At 37.9% G+C, this 16,147-nt stretch overlaps 1 protein-coding gene across 1 annotated transcript in view; it reads left to right on the forward strand.

Annotated features, from left to right (window-relative positions):
* The first annotated feature begins 6,891 nt into the window (after window positions 1-6,891).
* The window catches only part of MYBPC3 (myosin binding protein C3), a 58,161-nt gene continuing 48,905 nt past the window's right edge, over window positions 6,892-16,147 (forward strand). Inside the window, exons 1-2 of the mRNA XM_056492589.1 lie at window positions 6,892-7,029; window positions 15,871-16,137. Coding sequence (XP_056348564.1) covers window positions 7,005-7,029; window positions 15,871-16,137 — 292 coding nt within the window. The 5' untranslated portion in view covers window positions 6,892-7,004. The remainder of the gene's footprint in view (window positions 7,030-15,870; window positions 16,138-16,147) is intronic.

Below are 16,147 nucleotides of genomic sequence, written 5' to 3' on the forward strand. Positions count from 1 at the left end.
AAATCAACAAAGTACTACTTCCCACTTCTTATTCCCAGTTCATGAATATGATAAATACATCAGTCAGTACCAAAAATTGACAGAGAGTTATCTTTCATGCTTCTAAAAATCTTGTAATTCAATTTTTTTTACTGTGCTTTGAGGATCATGTAAAACATTTTTCATTCACTTAGAGTTAGGATAAGTCAAATTAAGAAGACATTTTGTTTCTAAAATTGTACTGGAAGGATTTACTTCCTATAAGAAATAATGTACTGCTCACTGAATTGGACTTGGATAATTCCATTTGCATCCACATTGAAGTTTCAGGATGGAAGCTGAAGATGTTGAAGGCAACTCTCAGAAGACTAGAACAACACCCAACATGACACAATTAAAGTTCCTCCTTGCTGAGCTAGAAACTCAGGACTTCTGTGTTTGGTACTGATGTGGACTCTCCACTGCTAGCCTGGAATTAAAAAGAGATTAAAGACATTTGCACTCATCAGACTATTAATCAAAAAAACTAGAGTAGTAATTCCTCTCTTCATAAAAATATCTTTATCACAAACACAGCTTCAAAAGCAGAACTGGTCATTCTCTGACACTGTAATTTGGAGGAGAAGGATCATTTCCTCTTGCAGGAAAACTATGACAAACTGAAAAGAGCCAACTGGTGAGTTAACTGTGGAGATGCTTAGGATATCACAAAAGCTATTTCAAGCTTACCAAAAAGCTTTCTAGGATATATGACACTTATTTTTCCATTTCCCTAGCAAGTCTTGCATAAAATCCAATTAGATGCTGGAGAAATAATACAAAATAAAAATAAGCATTCAAACAGAAACAACAGGAACCTTTACATAAGCTATTTGAGCTCTGTGCATTACTATAAAATGTTAATTTAGACCAACTCCTTATACGTGAATCAAAGAATTTGCATTTTACATTGGTTCTGACCACAAGAAACATGGAAATCGAAGATTCTGAGAAAATTATTTGGGGTGGACAGTATAATTAATAAATAAAACATTTTTGAAAGTAATACTGAATATATTTAACAAGAAGGTTTAAAATTTTATCTCCAAAGCTGAAAACTTTTTCTCTTCCTCTTGTTAAGGCTTTGAAATACTGTTTCTAAAAATATTCGCTCCCCATCTGTTTCTGGTTAGGTTTTTCATCTGTGGCATAAAGAGTGAATAATCATGTGTTGCAGCTGTGAAGGAGACCAAATGATGATGCTTCTCTGCCAGAGTGCTGCCTGTCTGCCACACCATCCAACTGCTGGGGACACTGGGCTGTCTGAGCAAGCTGAATTATCACCATTCAGCTGCACAGGCAAGCAGGAGCTCCTCAGCTGTTTTGACAAAAATTCCAAAATGAGTATGACTAAATCACAGGTTCTGCAAAATTACAGAGGAGCAAGGATTCCATTTTCTCTGAAGGTGGCCAAGTGCAGGCAGACATGATCAAAAAAGGTCGGGGGGGCCATTATTTGGAGAGATGACCCATGATTAACACAAATTCATTGGAACATTTTGCTGCCCACTGCTGTTAGAGATCATCAATCCCCTTTCAAAGCAAGTATTCCTACTACAGCTGGATTTTCAACTTCCATTTGGCCCTTTGCAGCCTGCTTTAAAATCAGCTTTATTAGCTGCTGAGTGCTTCCTAATCAATTCTTGTGGAAAGATTATGCAGGAAACTATCAGTGAGCTAAATTCAAAACACTGAACTGCACCTACAATATATTAGACTCCCTCTAGCTGTACATCAGAGGCATCAAATATAGAAAAATTGCACTGACTATACTGATAATGTGCTAATATAATATACAGTGGTAGCCTGTATTTTAAAATTCTACTCAGTCAAAGAGAGTTTTAGACATTTCTAGATGTAACCTACTACTCACCTGCACCAGACTGCAGTTAAAGGTGCTATTATTTATTTTTGTCTGAAAACCCACACTTATTGAATCCCTTCCTGAAAAATGTACACGCACACATCCCAATATATCTGCTGAAGGTTTCTCATCTCCTCCATAAAGAAATTTTATCTCCATAGCCTCATTTCCAGATTCATACACTAACAGAGTCTTACAATCCATGTTTGTCTTCACTTGTGATTACAACAGGGCTTAGGCTCTGTACATTGCCAGGTTTCTTTTCCTCAGTAAGCCTCTTTTCCTTAGTTTATTTCTCTATTTGTATCACTTAATCTCCTTGCCTTTCTTCCATTTCTTTCTATTTTTTTTCCTCCCTCATTCAAATCTCCACACAACAAAATTCACTTCATAATCATCAAACTCAATTCAAACTATACTGCCAGTTTGATAACTAGTACATATATCCCATGACAGTTCAATTCAGTCTGTTTACATTGTTGTTCGAAATTTTCCTTGTACTCTAGCTGCAGATTGTAAATTCATAGCAAAGGCTTTATTACTGATGACAATACAATGAGCATTCTTCCTTTGAGAATGCCCAGAACAGTATGTTCTCAATGGAAATTCCACACTTGTGTCTTTAAAATTTAGGATTATGGATAGAAAAGACCATGATATGACACAGACTGTGGTACCAATTCCAAGAATCTGAGTTTATTTCTAATTTATTTTGTGTGTTACCTTGCTATCTCACCAGCTTTTCTTCTTCTAAGAAATATTCAAATCAGATTTACATAGTTTTGCATACCCATGTACTTAAAACACTAAAAATGTAGTGCTTGTAATAAAAATGCTATGTAATGAACCCATTAATTCAACTAGGTGAAGAGCTTGCTCTTTAAAGAAATTGTAACAGCAGCTAAGATTTCACCAAGTTTCACCTTTCTTCTCTAACAAATATGCACATTGCAATTCAGTTGGATCAGCTGAGCCTGTGCTATTAGAGAGATCTGTATACAAACCAAATAATCAGAGTCCTATTCCAAGAGCTGGGGAATGTGAACTTCTTCCAAAGAACATGAAAACAGCAGTAGGCTGAGATATTCTTTCTCATTTTCTCACTCATAACTCACCAGTGTCTGCCTCAGCTGAGCACCTCACATGGGCACACACACAGAGCAACCTGGGCTGGAAGGGACTTTAGGAGCTCACCCCATCCAACCCCTAATTGAAGCAGGCTGATTAGATCAGGCTTGTCAGGGCAACTCTCTTTCCATTCTGTGTTTCTTTCCATTCTCTCCACTCATCCAGCCACATCCTCCTTCTTCACACCTTTAGTTCCCCACAGTGTTACTCTGTGCTGCTGGGGAGCCAAAGCAGTACGTGAGAATGAGCAGAGCAGTCTATGGACAGGAGGGGAATGAGGATGTGGTGGAGCAGATAAGGGTTAGCAGGAGGTGCTGCAGGAGAAAGAAGGGTGGGAGTAGGTATTGGGGAGACCAAGGTTATGCAAAGGATTGGGGAAGCGGCTTTGTGGTAGGAAGGAATGCAGTTTCTGTGCCTTAGGGGCTCCCTCTGAGCTTGTTTTAACTCCCCAGCAGCAGAGCAGCAGCACTCTAGGTATCACAAGCCCTTTGGCCACTGGTGGCTTTGTGCAGAATGCTTCGATTCCTCTGCATTATGCAAAGTGAAGAATGTTTGGGTGCTGAGCCGGGCATTTGCCTATACAAATCATTTTGGGTTCTTTTAAATTTACCTAAGTTTCTGCGTTTGGGGTGTCTGCTTTCAGAAATATAATTTTAGATTTCTTCTCTAGATATGCCCTTCTCCATTTTTTCCTGCTCACTCACACTGTGCTGTCCCTTCTCTGCCAACCTGAGCTAACAATTCCCAGCTCTTTGCTCAGCTTCTCTCCATGCCTAGATGCAGCCAGTAGATGCCTCCATATTAAGTAGGTTCCAACTGCTTTATTCTCAATGCCTGTTTTCAACTTTTGCCCAGCTAGTTTATTGCTTCCTCTCAGGCCAACTTTTCTCACATATGCCTCCAGTCAGCTTCTCTTTATGTGAATGGTTCTCAGTTCCAGTGTATTTTTTCAGCCATTTATAGTTTTCCCATCCCACATCCCCTTACAGTTTCAGTCTTATCACCAGTTCTCTTCCCTCTGCCCCATTTCTATCCCAGCTCCCCATCTAATATTCCTGTCCTTTAAGAATCTATTTCAAATCCCTCCCATATTACTTAGAAAAAAACAATTTTCTCTCCTCATTCATGCCCTTCATTCACAGATTTTTATTTCCTCCTCCCACTCAACCTGGTGTGATCCCTTCCCTCTCTGAAGTTCCTACTATTATTCCCCAAACCCTGCTGGTTCTCCCCTTAATTTTGGTGTGCCTGAGGGAGATAATGTTTGGAGCACAAGACACATAGGTTGTTTTCTTTTAGTTCAAGTGTGTGGATTAAGTCCAAGTCCCACATTAGCCCAGAGATAAATGCATAGAAAACTCTGCTGATCCCTGTACTGGACCTCATTGACACAAACAAAACTTCTTCAGAGGATGAAATGTAGAAAGTTCTCACTGAGCACATGCAGACTGCATTTTTCCCCCCCATAGTCTAGAAAATGCAGCAACTATGGCTGTTCATCATGAAGCCAGTTAAAAGAACATTCCTGAAATGAAAGCAAGTTGCTGTCAAATATACAGAAAGAATTCAAATAAGGAGTGCAAAGGGTAGGGATACAAAATAGTTGTGCAGAGGAAAGCTCAAGCAGGATCAGCATCACCCAAATCACCTGTAGACTCAAGTTCTGTCAGTAAGGACAAGTGGCTTTGCTCTGTACACACCAGCACCCTATGATTCAAAAACTCAAAGGGAACAGTGAGGTTTAGGCTGGATAAACAGAAATAGAGACAAAAAAGTAAATGGCATGACAGAAACTACCAGGAAAGGAAGCCCAAAATAGAAAAGGAATATACAGACTTTCCACTTGGATAGTTACATTTGGGGCAGTCACAAGCACCTAAATACATAGCCTTCTAATAAGTTGGATAGTCTTTTTAGAAGGAGGTGCTGTTAACTTTGGCTATAAAAAAATAAATCCTTGGTTTTCTCTGCAAAAGCCATGGTGCAGCTACCCAAAACCACACAGCCTGTCACTGCAGGCCACCAATTCCTGTAATTTTTGATCTTGATTTTGAATTACGTGGTGAAAGCCACTGTCTGAAGCACAGAACAATAATTTCAGAGTAATTCTTCTGACAAAGAAAGAATTTTCCTCTCACTCACTTTTTAAGCACAGGCCATGAGACATTTAATACATGTTGCTTCACTGTTGTACATCAGTTTCACTTGAATACAGGACCAAACTTCACACACTTGCTAAACAATTATCTACAGTCACAGTGAACTAGAAAGTAGGTATCACAATCCACTACACATCTATTTTGGATCAGTGTAGCCATTGAAATTATATATTTCATTTTTATAGCCATTTTATTACTAAAAGATTAACATAACATAATATAGAAAATGCTAGAAAAAAAATTGCTTTTACAGCAATGCTGCCACCTGGTAACAAAGGGTGTAATAGCAGACGAAACATTCATTTTTCCCAGTCTTGAACATAGCAATATATTTGAAATGTTGCTTTAAATAACATTAAAAATCACAAAATCTGCAAAGTTATTATTGGATTAGGATCATTTCCCCACATCAGATTAAATCCTCATAGCTCTGTCACTGTGTGGAAGAAGTGAGACTCAAGCCCTTTGAAAGGTTTCAAGTCAAAGCAAATAGCCAAGATTTCCTGACTCCCAGTGAAATACATCAGGCACAAGCTAGTAGTCAAATACATATCATGGTAACTTGGGCTCCACTAGAAACAGAGGCAATGGAAAATAAACACAGGTGACATCCTGCCCATCCTCCTCACTCATCCATAAAAAATTGCTTCAAGGGAAGGGGAGAAGTATTTGGCCCCATATCAGGAGAGGTGCATGAGTGTTTGTGTTTCTTTCATGTTCACATTTGTCCTATCAGCCTACTGAGAGCATCAGATGTGAAAGACAGACACAGAGTACAGGGTCTGATGAGCTGCTTGCACACTGCTCTATTCTGAACTCTGTGCCAAAAGATGAAATCCTTTAAAAATGAGTTTAAAACTGAAAATTGATAAACCATCATGATAATAAAACAATGATTGTTCTCAGTTACTATTTTGCCTTATGCTAAATATATTAATAAATAAGAAGCAATGATTGGAGTATGAAATGGCCACACAAAAATAATTTTCTAGTGAGATTCTTCCCCCAGATCTTTTCTATTTGATTAAGAAAAACTGAAACTTCTAGTGGTATAAAACAGAACCTTGGGACTATTTTTAAAATGATATTTGAAAGAAGAAAAAAAATCTTGCTAGTTATCAAGAAATGCATGCTGTGGATCAAGTGGGTGGATGGGGAGGGAGGACTAAAACTATTTAAGTAGTGTCATGCTTTCTACTTGTGACTGCAAATGTCAGTAATGTGTAAGTGCCTCTGCAAAAGAAAGTTCTTTCCTTAAAGTTCACAGTCAGTTCTACAAATACAGTGTTCGGTAGAAGAGCTGAAAAAAGAAACAAGAGAAACAATTTCTAAGAGTCTGTTCAGCTCTGACCCAATTATGCCAAAAACAAAACCTGAAATAAGTAGTAAGAATGTAAGCAAATAGACACTTAGAGTAAGCAGGAGCCAGCACGCAGGAGCTGTAACCATCAGATCCAGTTTGCTGGGTGTGCTATGAACAGCAGTGCTGGAATTCTCCCTGCAATACGTGCCTGGAGCTGCAAGACGCATGTGCAGCATCTCATTGTGCTCTGGTTTATACCAACTGAGCTCTGGTAGCCAGCCTTGGGTGGCTTGAGCTCCTGGCTCCTGGAACTTGGCTATATTTATCCCAGCTGATGTAGCCTGTCAAGTGTGTGCTGCTGCTGATAAGGTGCCCTGGTTGACAACAGTGGGGGATCAGGGGGAGGAGCAGGATGGGGGATTCCAGCAAGTGGTTCTTTAGGGGGTCTCAAAAGCCCTGCAGCCACATTCCTGTGTAACTCATACCCTGCCTTCCACATACAACTGGGAGCTCCATCAGAAAATAAGGGAAGATGCCAGAGCCTGTAAAGAAAGCAGGTAAGGATCATAACTAACAGACAAAACTGAGAACAGCTTGACAGGAAAAACGTGAGTAGATTATGTATCCTAGAGAAACGAGATGAAAAAAAGGAAAAAAAATAAATAGACAGGAAAAAGAAAGTTGATTCTATTAAGTTTTAAATGTAAGAGATATTGAATGATCTTGCAGAGAAATCACTGTCTGCTTTGATAACCCTCAGCCAGAGAATTTTCTCAAGAGACTTTGGATGAGGAAAAAATAGTGGTGAAACTCATTTAACTCTCAGATGCTTTTAATTTCTCATTTCCTTTCCTAGTCACCTTTAGGACTCTGAAAAAAAAATAAAAGCAGTCTCTCTCTTGGACAGTTAAATAGTATAAACCTCTCCTGCTTTGATTTTGTGTTGGGTTTTTTTTTTTCCCTTGACAATTTGTAGAAGTATTATTGGCAAAGTTTGATGGTATTTATTGTTAATGAAATCTATGTGAAAATGAAAGCAAAGAGTACCTGGTTCAGAGTTTATTCTTTCTAGTTATTTCAACCACTGACAATAGAACTCTAGAAAATAAAAGCAACACCGTACTGTGAACAATTTATGCAATTTCTTTTCCCTTGCCCTCCTTCATCCTTTCCCCTTGAGCCAGAAGATAACAAGCCTTTTCAGAAAGTCCAGGTCACAGAGCCACAGAGAAAAATGCCAGGAAGGTATTTCAGATTTATGAATGTTTCAATCTAAAAATCTTCAAATAAGAAATCACTTGGAGGCTGCCCACATAGAGGAGGCCTAGGATGGGGTGCAAGGTTCAATGGATCTGGTGTCTTGAGGAAGAAGAGAGCCTGGGAAGAAAAGGAAGGGACAGTTTAACTTCAGGACACCTGCAGAGAAAGATGCCTCAGGAGCACTTTGTGTCCACAAGTTTTGGAAAAAAAAAACTGACAAAAGCTGAACTTATGATTGTTTGCCAAGTGTGAACATATTAAATATCTGAGTCTGGAGAAATTTATTGTAAATCTGGGATTCTGCACTCGAGGACTGTCACTTCATTGATGCAGTGCACATCCAGAATCACCACTACCTGAATGTGCAACACAAGGTGCACGTGTTTTTGATAATGGGCAGTTTGCAGAGTTAGCCAGGGCCAGCTGTGGAGACTTATTAAAAATGCTCTTTGAGCTTTGCAAAGGCCTGAGCAGCCAAGGTCTCCTCTAAGTTTGGCCAATGGGACAATCTCCTATGGTCACAATAACAAAGGAAGAACTTGTTAAGAAGAACCTTAATTTGATCAAAATATTTGAAATCAGTCACTGCCAGAGGCAGACCCATTACACACCCAAAGGCTCTCCCATTACAAGCTGCAAAGCACTAAAGCATGGTTAACAGCAACAAGATTCTTTGTGTTCCCTCTACATGATAACCCTAAAGCAGCAGTGGTGTCAGCAGTCCTTCCACTCTATTATAAATATAACATCATTTCATATTCATAAGGCTGCCATTTCTAATGAAAGTAGATTTGTAAATTAAAAAATAAATACGTTAGATCCTGTAATTGTAGACAGAAACTTGAAAATATAAGCTGCAAATAATCACCCCAAAAATGAGAAAATCATACTCATATTCTGCTTTTAAAGTCACGTGTTTTTTAAGTTTTATTGAAATGTCTAATTGTTGTGAATGCAGGCAAAAAGAAATACAACAGAGTAGGCGAAATTTGATGGTGTGATCACCTTGGCATTATGACTTCTGATTTTTAATTGTTTAACTGCCTTTAAATTAACAATTTCATTCTCTGTGGAGGAGAGGCAGTGTCTCTGTTTGTGAAGATGTCCACTTTTGCTGGCTAATGGTGAAGAGAAATTCTATTCCAATTTATCTCTCCAGAGAAATCTAACAGGTGTCTAACATCACTAGTCCTACACAGTTCTTATGAACAAACCAGACCAAACACTGGGATTATCACAGCAGGGGGAGGAAAAGCTCTTGTTACTCACTCTGATCGAGACAGAACCAGTCACATGCCCCACAACTTTTAGAGAGGATCTTCTCAGTCTCCAGGAGACACTAATCCCTTTGGTTTTCTATTTCATGTTGTTTATACAGTTCAAGCCATTTCAAGATGGGATAATGTTGCACACCATCTCAGGAGGACCAAATAACCATTGGGCAGTTCATACTTGGATAAATCACAATTCCTGCCTTTCACACACCATAGTTAGGTTACTGAAGAGCCCAAGGAAGCCCTTAGTCTGTATTACTGATATTTTTGCACCTGATATATAGGAAAAAGAAAATTCTTCATGCCAAAGAATGATCAGAGATATTCTGCTTATATCTGCTGCTTTAACAGTTCTTCTAACATGTGAAAAGAAACAAACAAAAAAAAAAAAAAAAATTCAAAAAACCAAATTAAAAAAAAAACAAAACACTAAAATCCCCCAAAAATCCCACCGAAAAAAACACCAAAAAATAATTGAATAAACCAATAAGCTTAAAATGGTGTGGTGAAGTAAATTTTCCAACATTCTTTCACTTTAAACTGCCCAACTAAAATACTTCAGGATAAAGCACTCCCCTACTTATTTCAAGAATGCCAAAAGAACTGTCTTAGCACTCTAGAAAATCTACACCATCCACAAGAGAAACAGAATTTATGAGACCTATAAGAGTTTAGTGTCAGTGTTCAATCAAACTTTGAAAAGCACCACTTTTTGCAGGATTCTATTGCAGAAACTTTCTATTCTTTGCCCTTTGATTTAAACATTTCATATTTAATCTTTGTTCACAAGCTCACTGTTTGGAAAATTTTGATCATTTTTTTTCTGAAAAATCAGAAATGTTAAAAAAGCCCCAACCATTTCCCTAACAATATTTTATGACATTAAGAGGAAATACCAACAAAATTTTAAACACCAAATTTAGTAGATAAATAGGACTTAATGGGAAGTGTGTGCATTGTTATAGCTGGAAAAGGAGAAGTCTGTATTACTCACCTTCTCTGAAAATCAGTCAACTTTTACTCACATATTTTATAGATTGAGGAGTCTAGATTTTGCAGTTCTGTTTAAGAAATTTCATCGAGAATTTACAAATAACTTGTAAGTACACAGAGGCTTTAATAATAATAATAATAATAATAATAATAATAATAATAATAATAATAATAAATGTTGTGTATTGAAGAGTAAATTGCAGAATTTTAGTTTGACTATGAGATCATTCTTTCACATTGGCAAGCACTAGCACAACAAAGTACTGCAACAAATTCTATGCACCACAGGAATGCAGGAAAATCCCTAAATTCATACAGACATAGTTTCCTCCTTTGTCAGTTAAGATTCAAACCAAGCTGAACGTTCTTATCCCCCTTTTACAGAAAGTGTGATGGATGCATGGAGAGAGAGGTGACTGATTAGTGAAACTATTCCTCGCCTGTTGCTCATGTTGCAAGAATTTGCAATCTCAGCTGCTGAAGTAGGCAAGGAATGATAAGATTGAGTCTTTCAATAGCTTTTGGATCATGGAATGATTAAGCTTGTAATTGCAATAAGCCACTTAGGTCCTGACTGAGGAATGTGCAGCATCTTTATATAGTTCCTCAGAAAAGAATTTACAAGCTCCATCACTGAAATCTCCATATCCTCAGTTTGGCTTTTAACTCAATGGAAGAACAAATGATATAGAAGCAAAACTAGATGCCAAGTGTAAGCAAAGACCAATTATCTACATGAAGTCTTAACAAATTAATTCCAAAAGCTAATACTACTTTTGTAATATTAATTAAATGTATCAACACATATTTTAACACCAAATACAGAGAATGTGCAATAAGATAATCACAGGAGAAACCTGTGATTATTTTGTCTAATTTCACTCATCACAAATTTCTGCTGTAGTTTCTAGCATCTGCATTCAGGCAGATACATTAGATTCTCCTCAGGAATTTATACCTTTAGCAGGTTTTATTTCAGAAAGGCAGAAATGTCATCTGAAAATGTCATCTAACACACATTCTCCTCTACCACTCTATGTAGTTAAAATCACTCTTGTAGAATCCACATTTCTTGCTCACTTTCATTTCACATAATTCACATATACTTTGAAATTCCAGTATTTCAGGGAGAGGTTTTCAGCTGGTGCTTGTGAGATCTAAGCCATATTATTTAGGGAATATTGCTAGCAAATGAAATTATTTTGGTAATTTGAACATTATTTTGATATACATCTTACCTCCACTTTTTCTGACAATAATGAAATAATATTGCTCTTCTAGCTTCTAATACTAATTTTTATTCTTATTAGAGGTACAACAGTACTTTGCAACTACCCACTAACAATTTAATGCTGTACAAAGACAACAGAAAAACAGTCTCTCATAAAATAAAAGCCCAGTAAACAGATAGACAGTTCAACAAGAGAGTAAGGGAGACAATTATTAGTACAATAGATAGAAACCCTGGTAGTAGCTTAGCCACTTCTTTGGTTTTGCATAGGAGAGTAAGTGAAAGACTTGAAGCATAATAGTAAACTTTTTGATGATGGATGTCAGAAGGACATTACTTCAAAGCAGGTCAGAAAGTAAAGGAAAAAGCATGAAGGTGCTAGTATGAAGATTTAATAAATGGCAGCAGAATGAAGGCAGAATACTAGTTTTGTTATATTATTTTGGTGACTATTGCAGAAAATTAGTTTTGGAAGTGGAATTATTTCATTCTTGTTTAATTTGGCCTAAAGCAAGTGTATCTTATTTTTCTTCATCCTCCTTATTGAAACATCTACTAATAAATTTTCAAAATGCAATCTGATCACAGCCCTCCAAACAGAGGTTTTTATCACTGACCAATTAAGCTGTAACTCATGTAACATAGGTAGTGTTATGGCTGATGTGTACATCTTCAGGTGTTTCAAGAGTTTTAGAGGATGCAAGTTCTGGTAGCTGCAGCCTTAACCACCAAAAAGTTTCTGCAAGATAACTGCAGACCACATACAGCTGTTTCCTCTTCTGCCGGAGGCAAAATGTGCTGGTGTATGTTACTCAGAGAGTATGTGAGTGTGTTTGCAGTATGGAAGCTAGAAGAGATTAGGAAGGCCTGGGTTAGGAGAGGTGAAGTGTTGAAAAATGGGTTGGTACAAAGTGGCTCTAGGCTCATTTGCTTTTATTAGCTTCACATCCCTCTTCTCTCCTCCATGAAATCCCCACAGCAACACCAATCCCATCCCCACTAAACACACACACAGAACACCTTCAATAATTCCTGTCTTCATCAGCACTGCTGACTCTCATGGGTCTCTGCTCTCCCTCCAGAGCTGCCATGGTGTGCTAGTACTAATGCCACTTTTCTTTTCTCTGCCCTTGTGCTGGCTGGATGGAGCATACCAGGAATCAGAGTTAACCCCGTGGGCAGCAGGTACCCAGCCCTACAGCTCCTAAATGCACGGGCACTGGAGCCTGGATAAAAACAGGACAGTGTCTGAGATCTGTCAGTGGCTGACAGACACACCCCACAACATCACACAAGAGGTGTCACAGTCACTGGGTTTTCCACAGCCTCATGGTGGTGGTCATATTCAAGTGTTTAGAGTATGGGGTGGATATATAGAACTCAGAGAGATCTATCTGGGTAGAAGCCAAACATTGAAGTGAGAGAGATTGTCAGATGGGGAATGTGCTTCTGATAAAAGCAGGCAAAAGTGTGGCTCTCAGCACAGACCAGAAGTTTTAGATGGTGGTGTTTAGGAGTATTCCTAATGAGGAAATACCTGAATTAAATTGGTATAATTGCATGAGAAAAAGAAAACTTCTTGTCGACTTGGATTTACACATTACTTAAAGCAGCAGCCACATGAAGGGGTGGGGAATAACTGAACTCTTTACTCTGTCAAGCAACCCCTTTTTTTCCCCAAGAGGAAAAATTATGGTATTTTCTTCATGTGCTTGTTCAGAAATCTCTCTTCTGCAGCAAAGTGATTTCCTGTAAAATCTCCAGCCCCAGATCTTTAGTCTTCCTTTGCAAAAAGAGCAGTGAAAGATGAAAGAGAAAACAGCTGGATAGAGAGAAGTCACTCTGGACACTGCCCTGCACTGACTGAATCTCAAGTACAGGAAAAAGACTCAGTTAAAACCCAGCCTCCTTTAGCAGTGAAAAAGTGGGTAGACAACAACTGTTCTTGTAGGACTTTGTTCTCCTGGGCTTTTCCAATTCTGTACTTACCAGAAATATTCATAATCATTTTAGCCTGGAATCAAGTGAGTCTTTTGGCAGGAAAGCGGGGAGGAGAGGGAATACAAGCAGTCTTACTTATAAACTTCTGCATATGTGTTTAGATTTCCTAAAGCCAGAAATGTTATGTAGTTGTGGAGATTTCTCACTGTGTCCTCACCAGCAATTTTGTTCTTGTTGAGTCATCTACAAAGCAAATGTAAGAAACCTAATCACTTTACAGGGTGTGCAGCAGATCACAGAGTTACTTCCAAGTATGCGTGTCATGAAACCCTGACACTGTGGGCTGGAACCTTTACAAATCACTTTGCTGTTAGGTAATTAATATATTTATAGATTCTTTTGTGCTTAAATAGAAGAGAGATGATAATAGCACTCAGAGTAAAACCATGCCTCTTTGCTGCTTTGTCTGTAGCATCGTAGGAAAGGAGCCAGCGAGTCAGTCGTGGGGTGGGTCCCAGGGCTGACCTGTCTCCCCACTGTGCAGGACTCTGGCCACCTTGCCATGCCTCTTGAATCCTGCTTGTCCAGCCTGCTGTGCACATTAACTCTCCTGCAATTATTCAGGATACACTGCATCAATGTACACCCTGCTGTGTTGTTTATGGAAGGGCAATATGGTATCAAAAGGTGTGCAACTGGTAACAGGCAGTGTGCTGTAGGACACTGCAGCACATTGTCCTGTATTCTACAAAGCACTGTTATTTTAAAGAACTATTGCACCAGATCAGAAAAAAACTCAATTACAAGCATGCAGGAACATTTCACTCCCAGAGGAGATTTCCCACACTATTAACAGGGAAGGAAAGCATGCAGAAGAATAAAACAGGAGGTCAGTCAAGGCTTTTATAGGCTCAGTGAAAACTAAAATTGGGTTTTCATCAGAAATATAAAAGGGGGAGGGGGACAAAAAGTTGAAAAAATGTAATTTTGGTTTTTATACAATGAAGAAAAGAAAAATTCTATATTAACTAAATTCTAAAGTGCTTGTAGTTCATATTTTAACTGAGGCTTAAAAAAGGTTCAAATCCTTTGCAAAACAATGCAATAAGCATGAATCATATTATGACTAAAGACCAAAGGCCATAAAATGAAACCTTTGCAGATGTAACTCCACTAAGGTCAATTGTATTATGCAGTCAGAAGACATGCTACAGGAACAGAGATTTTATAAAAAGAATAGATGGCATTATTAATAATATACCGTTTACACGAACTAAAGCACGTTTGATCACGAATACAAACTTTTTCTTTAAAAACATTTTCATGCCATGTTCCTTCCATTATTATAAAGAAGAACTAAAAGTTCAGAGCTAATTATAACCATTGTCGTGTTGTTTGGAAGAGTTCTTGTGGCTGCCAAAGGAGTAGAGCCATAGACAATTTGCCACAGAGGTGACTGTTAAAATTAGATATGATGAAATTGCTAGTATTTTATAAAATGTAGCTGTACAGGGGTGAGTCAATAGAAAGATGACAGAATGATGCACAAAAAACCATGCAGTGTATGAATCAGAATGCTAATTGCTGGTATTTTTACACATGACATAGATCATGGCAATTAGCAAATGAAAACAGATTTTATTAAGACTAAAACACCAGCATGAAATGAAAAATTTGATTCAAAATACAGATGAAGAAATATAAATAAATCAGGTTAAAGAAATTAGCAAAATAAGTTACTTTACTAAAACCTAACCTGAGGGAGATTAGGATACTCGTGGATCAAAATAATGATACATTGCTTGTTTACAGTTTCCTATCTGCTGTGCTACTCTGATTGCATATTGATTAAAATATCATTTGGTTTACACTTGTTCTCTCTATATATTAATAATTTCATTAATTCTCATTATAAGCTTTCTTCCTTCTTGACACATTGAGGAAAAATTTTTATCTGTCTTGTAAGTAATTAGAACACTTTAATTAAACAATAATATAACAAATAAAATTGTTGTAGAGTGTCATGTAGGCAAGTACTTCAGCTTTTAATGCAGAAGTAAACTCCTGAGCACAAACAACCAATTCATATCATTTTAGCTGGAATGAAATTACAAGGGTCATCATAGGAATGTGAATCCCTTTCCACTAAAGCCTTGATCAGTCAAAACAGAAGGACTAAAGATGAATAATTAATTCCTTGTTGTTTATTAGGGCACAGCATACTGCACAAACTGCAGTGTTGAAGAACAGATCCTGATCCTCTGTAACAACCATATTAAGCAGCTGTTAGGACAAAGTTAATAATTCTAGATAAAAGTGCATGGCAAATTAATGCAGACAGCTAGATATGTGAGAATATATACCATGCCATCTTGTCACAGACCAAAACATTAACTTATGAAAAATCAGAGCTCAATATGGGAGGAAAAATGAGGAAGACAGAAAGTGAGGTGATTCTTTTATCCATTCCACTTGATTTCATGACAATGGGAGGAGATATGCCATCTCAGTGAGGCACAGAACTTGATAAACTCAAAGACAATTCCACAGCTTCTCTGTGGAAAGTGTTGTAATTTATATCTTGCATGGGCAGATGGGAGGGAAAAGAGACAGCAGCTGTCTGCAGCCACAACAGCTGACTACACCAGATATGCCACAATTGCAAAACAGATTTTAGTGAGCCCTCTCTCTTTTTTTAGTTTCTGCATTTACCAAGAAGCCAAAGACAGCAGAGGTGACAGCCGGAAACACAGCTGTGTTTGAAGCAGAGACAGAAAAATCTGGCATCAAGGTGAAATGGCAGCGAGCTGGCACAGAAATTACTGAAAGTGAAAAATATGTCATCAAGACAGAGGGAAACAAGCATTCACTGACAATCAATAATGTAGGAAAAGAAGATGATGTGATATATGCTGTAATAGCTGGAAGTTCCAAGGTCAAATTTGAACTCAAGGTCAAAGAACCAGGTAAAGCATT

Source organism: Oenanthe melanoleuca, chromosome 5, assembly GCF_029582105.1.
Source record: "Oenanthe melanoleuca isolate GR-GAL-2019-014 chromosome 5, OMel1.0, whole genome shotgun sequence".
Classification (NCBI taxonomy): domain Eukaryota; kingdom Metazoa; phylum Chordata; class Aves; order Passeriformes; family Muscicapidae; genus Oenanthe; species Oenanthe melanoleuca.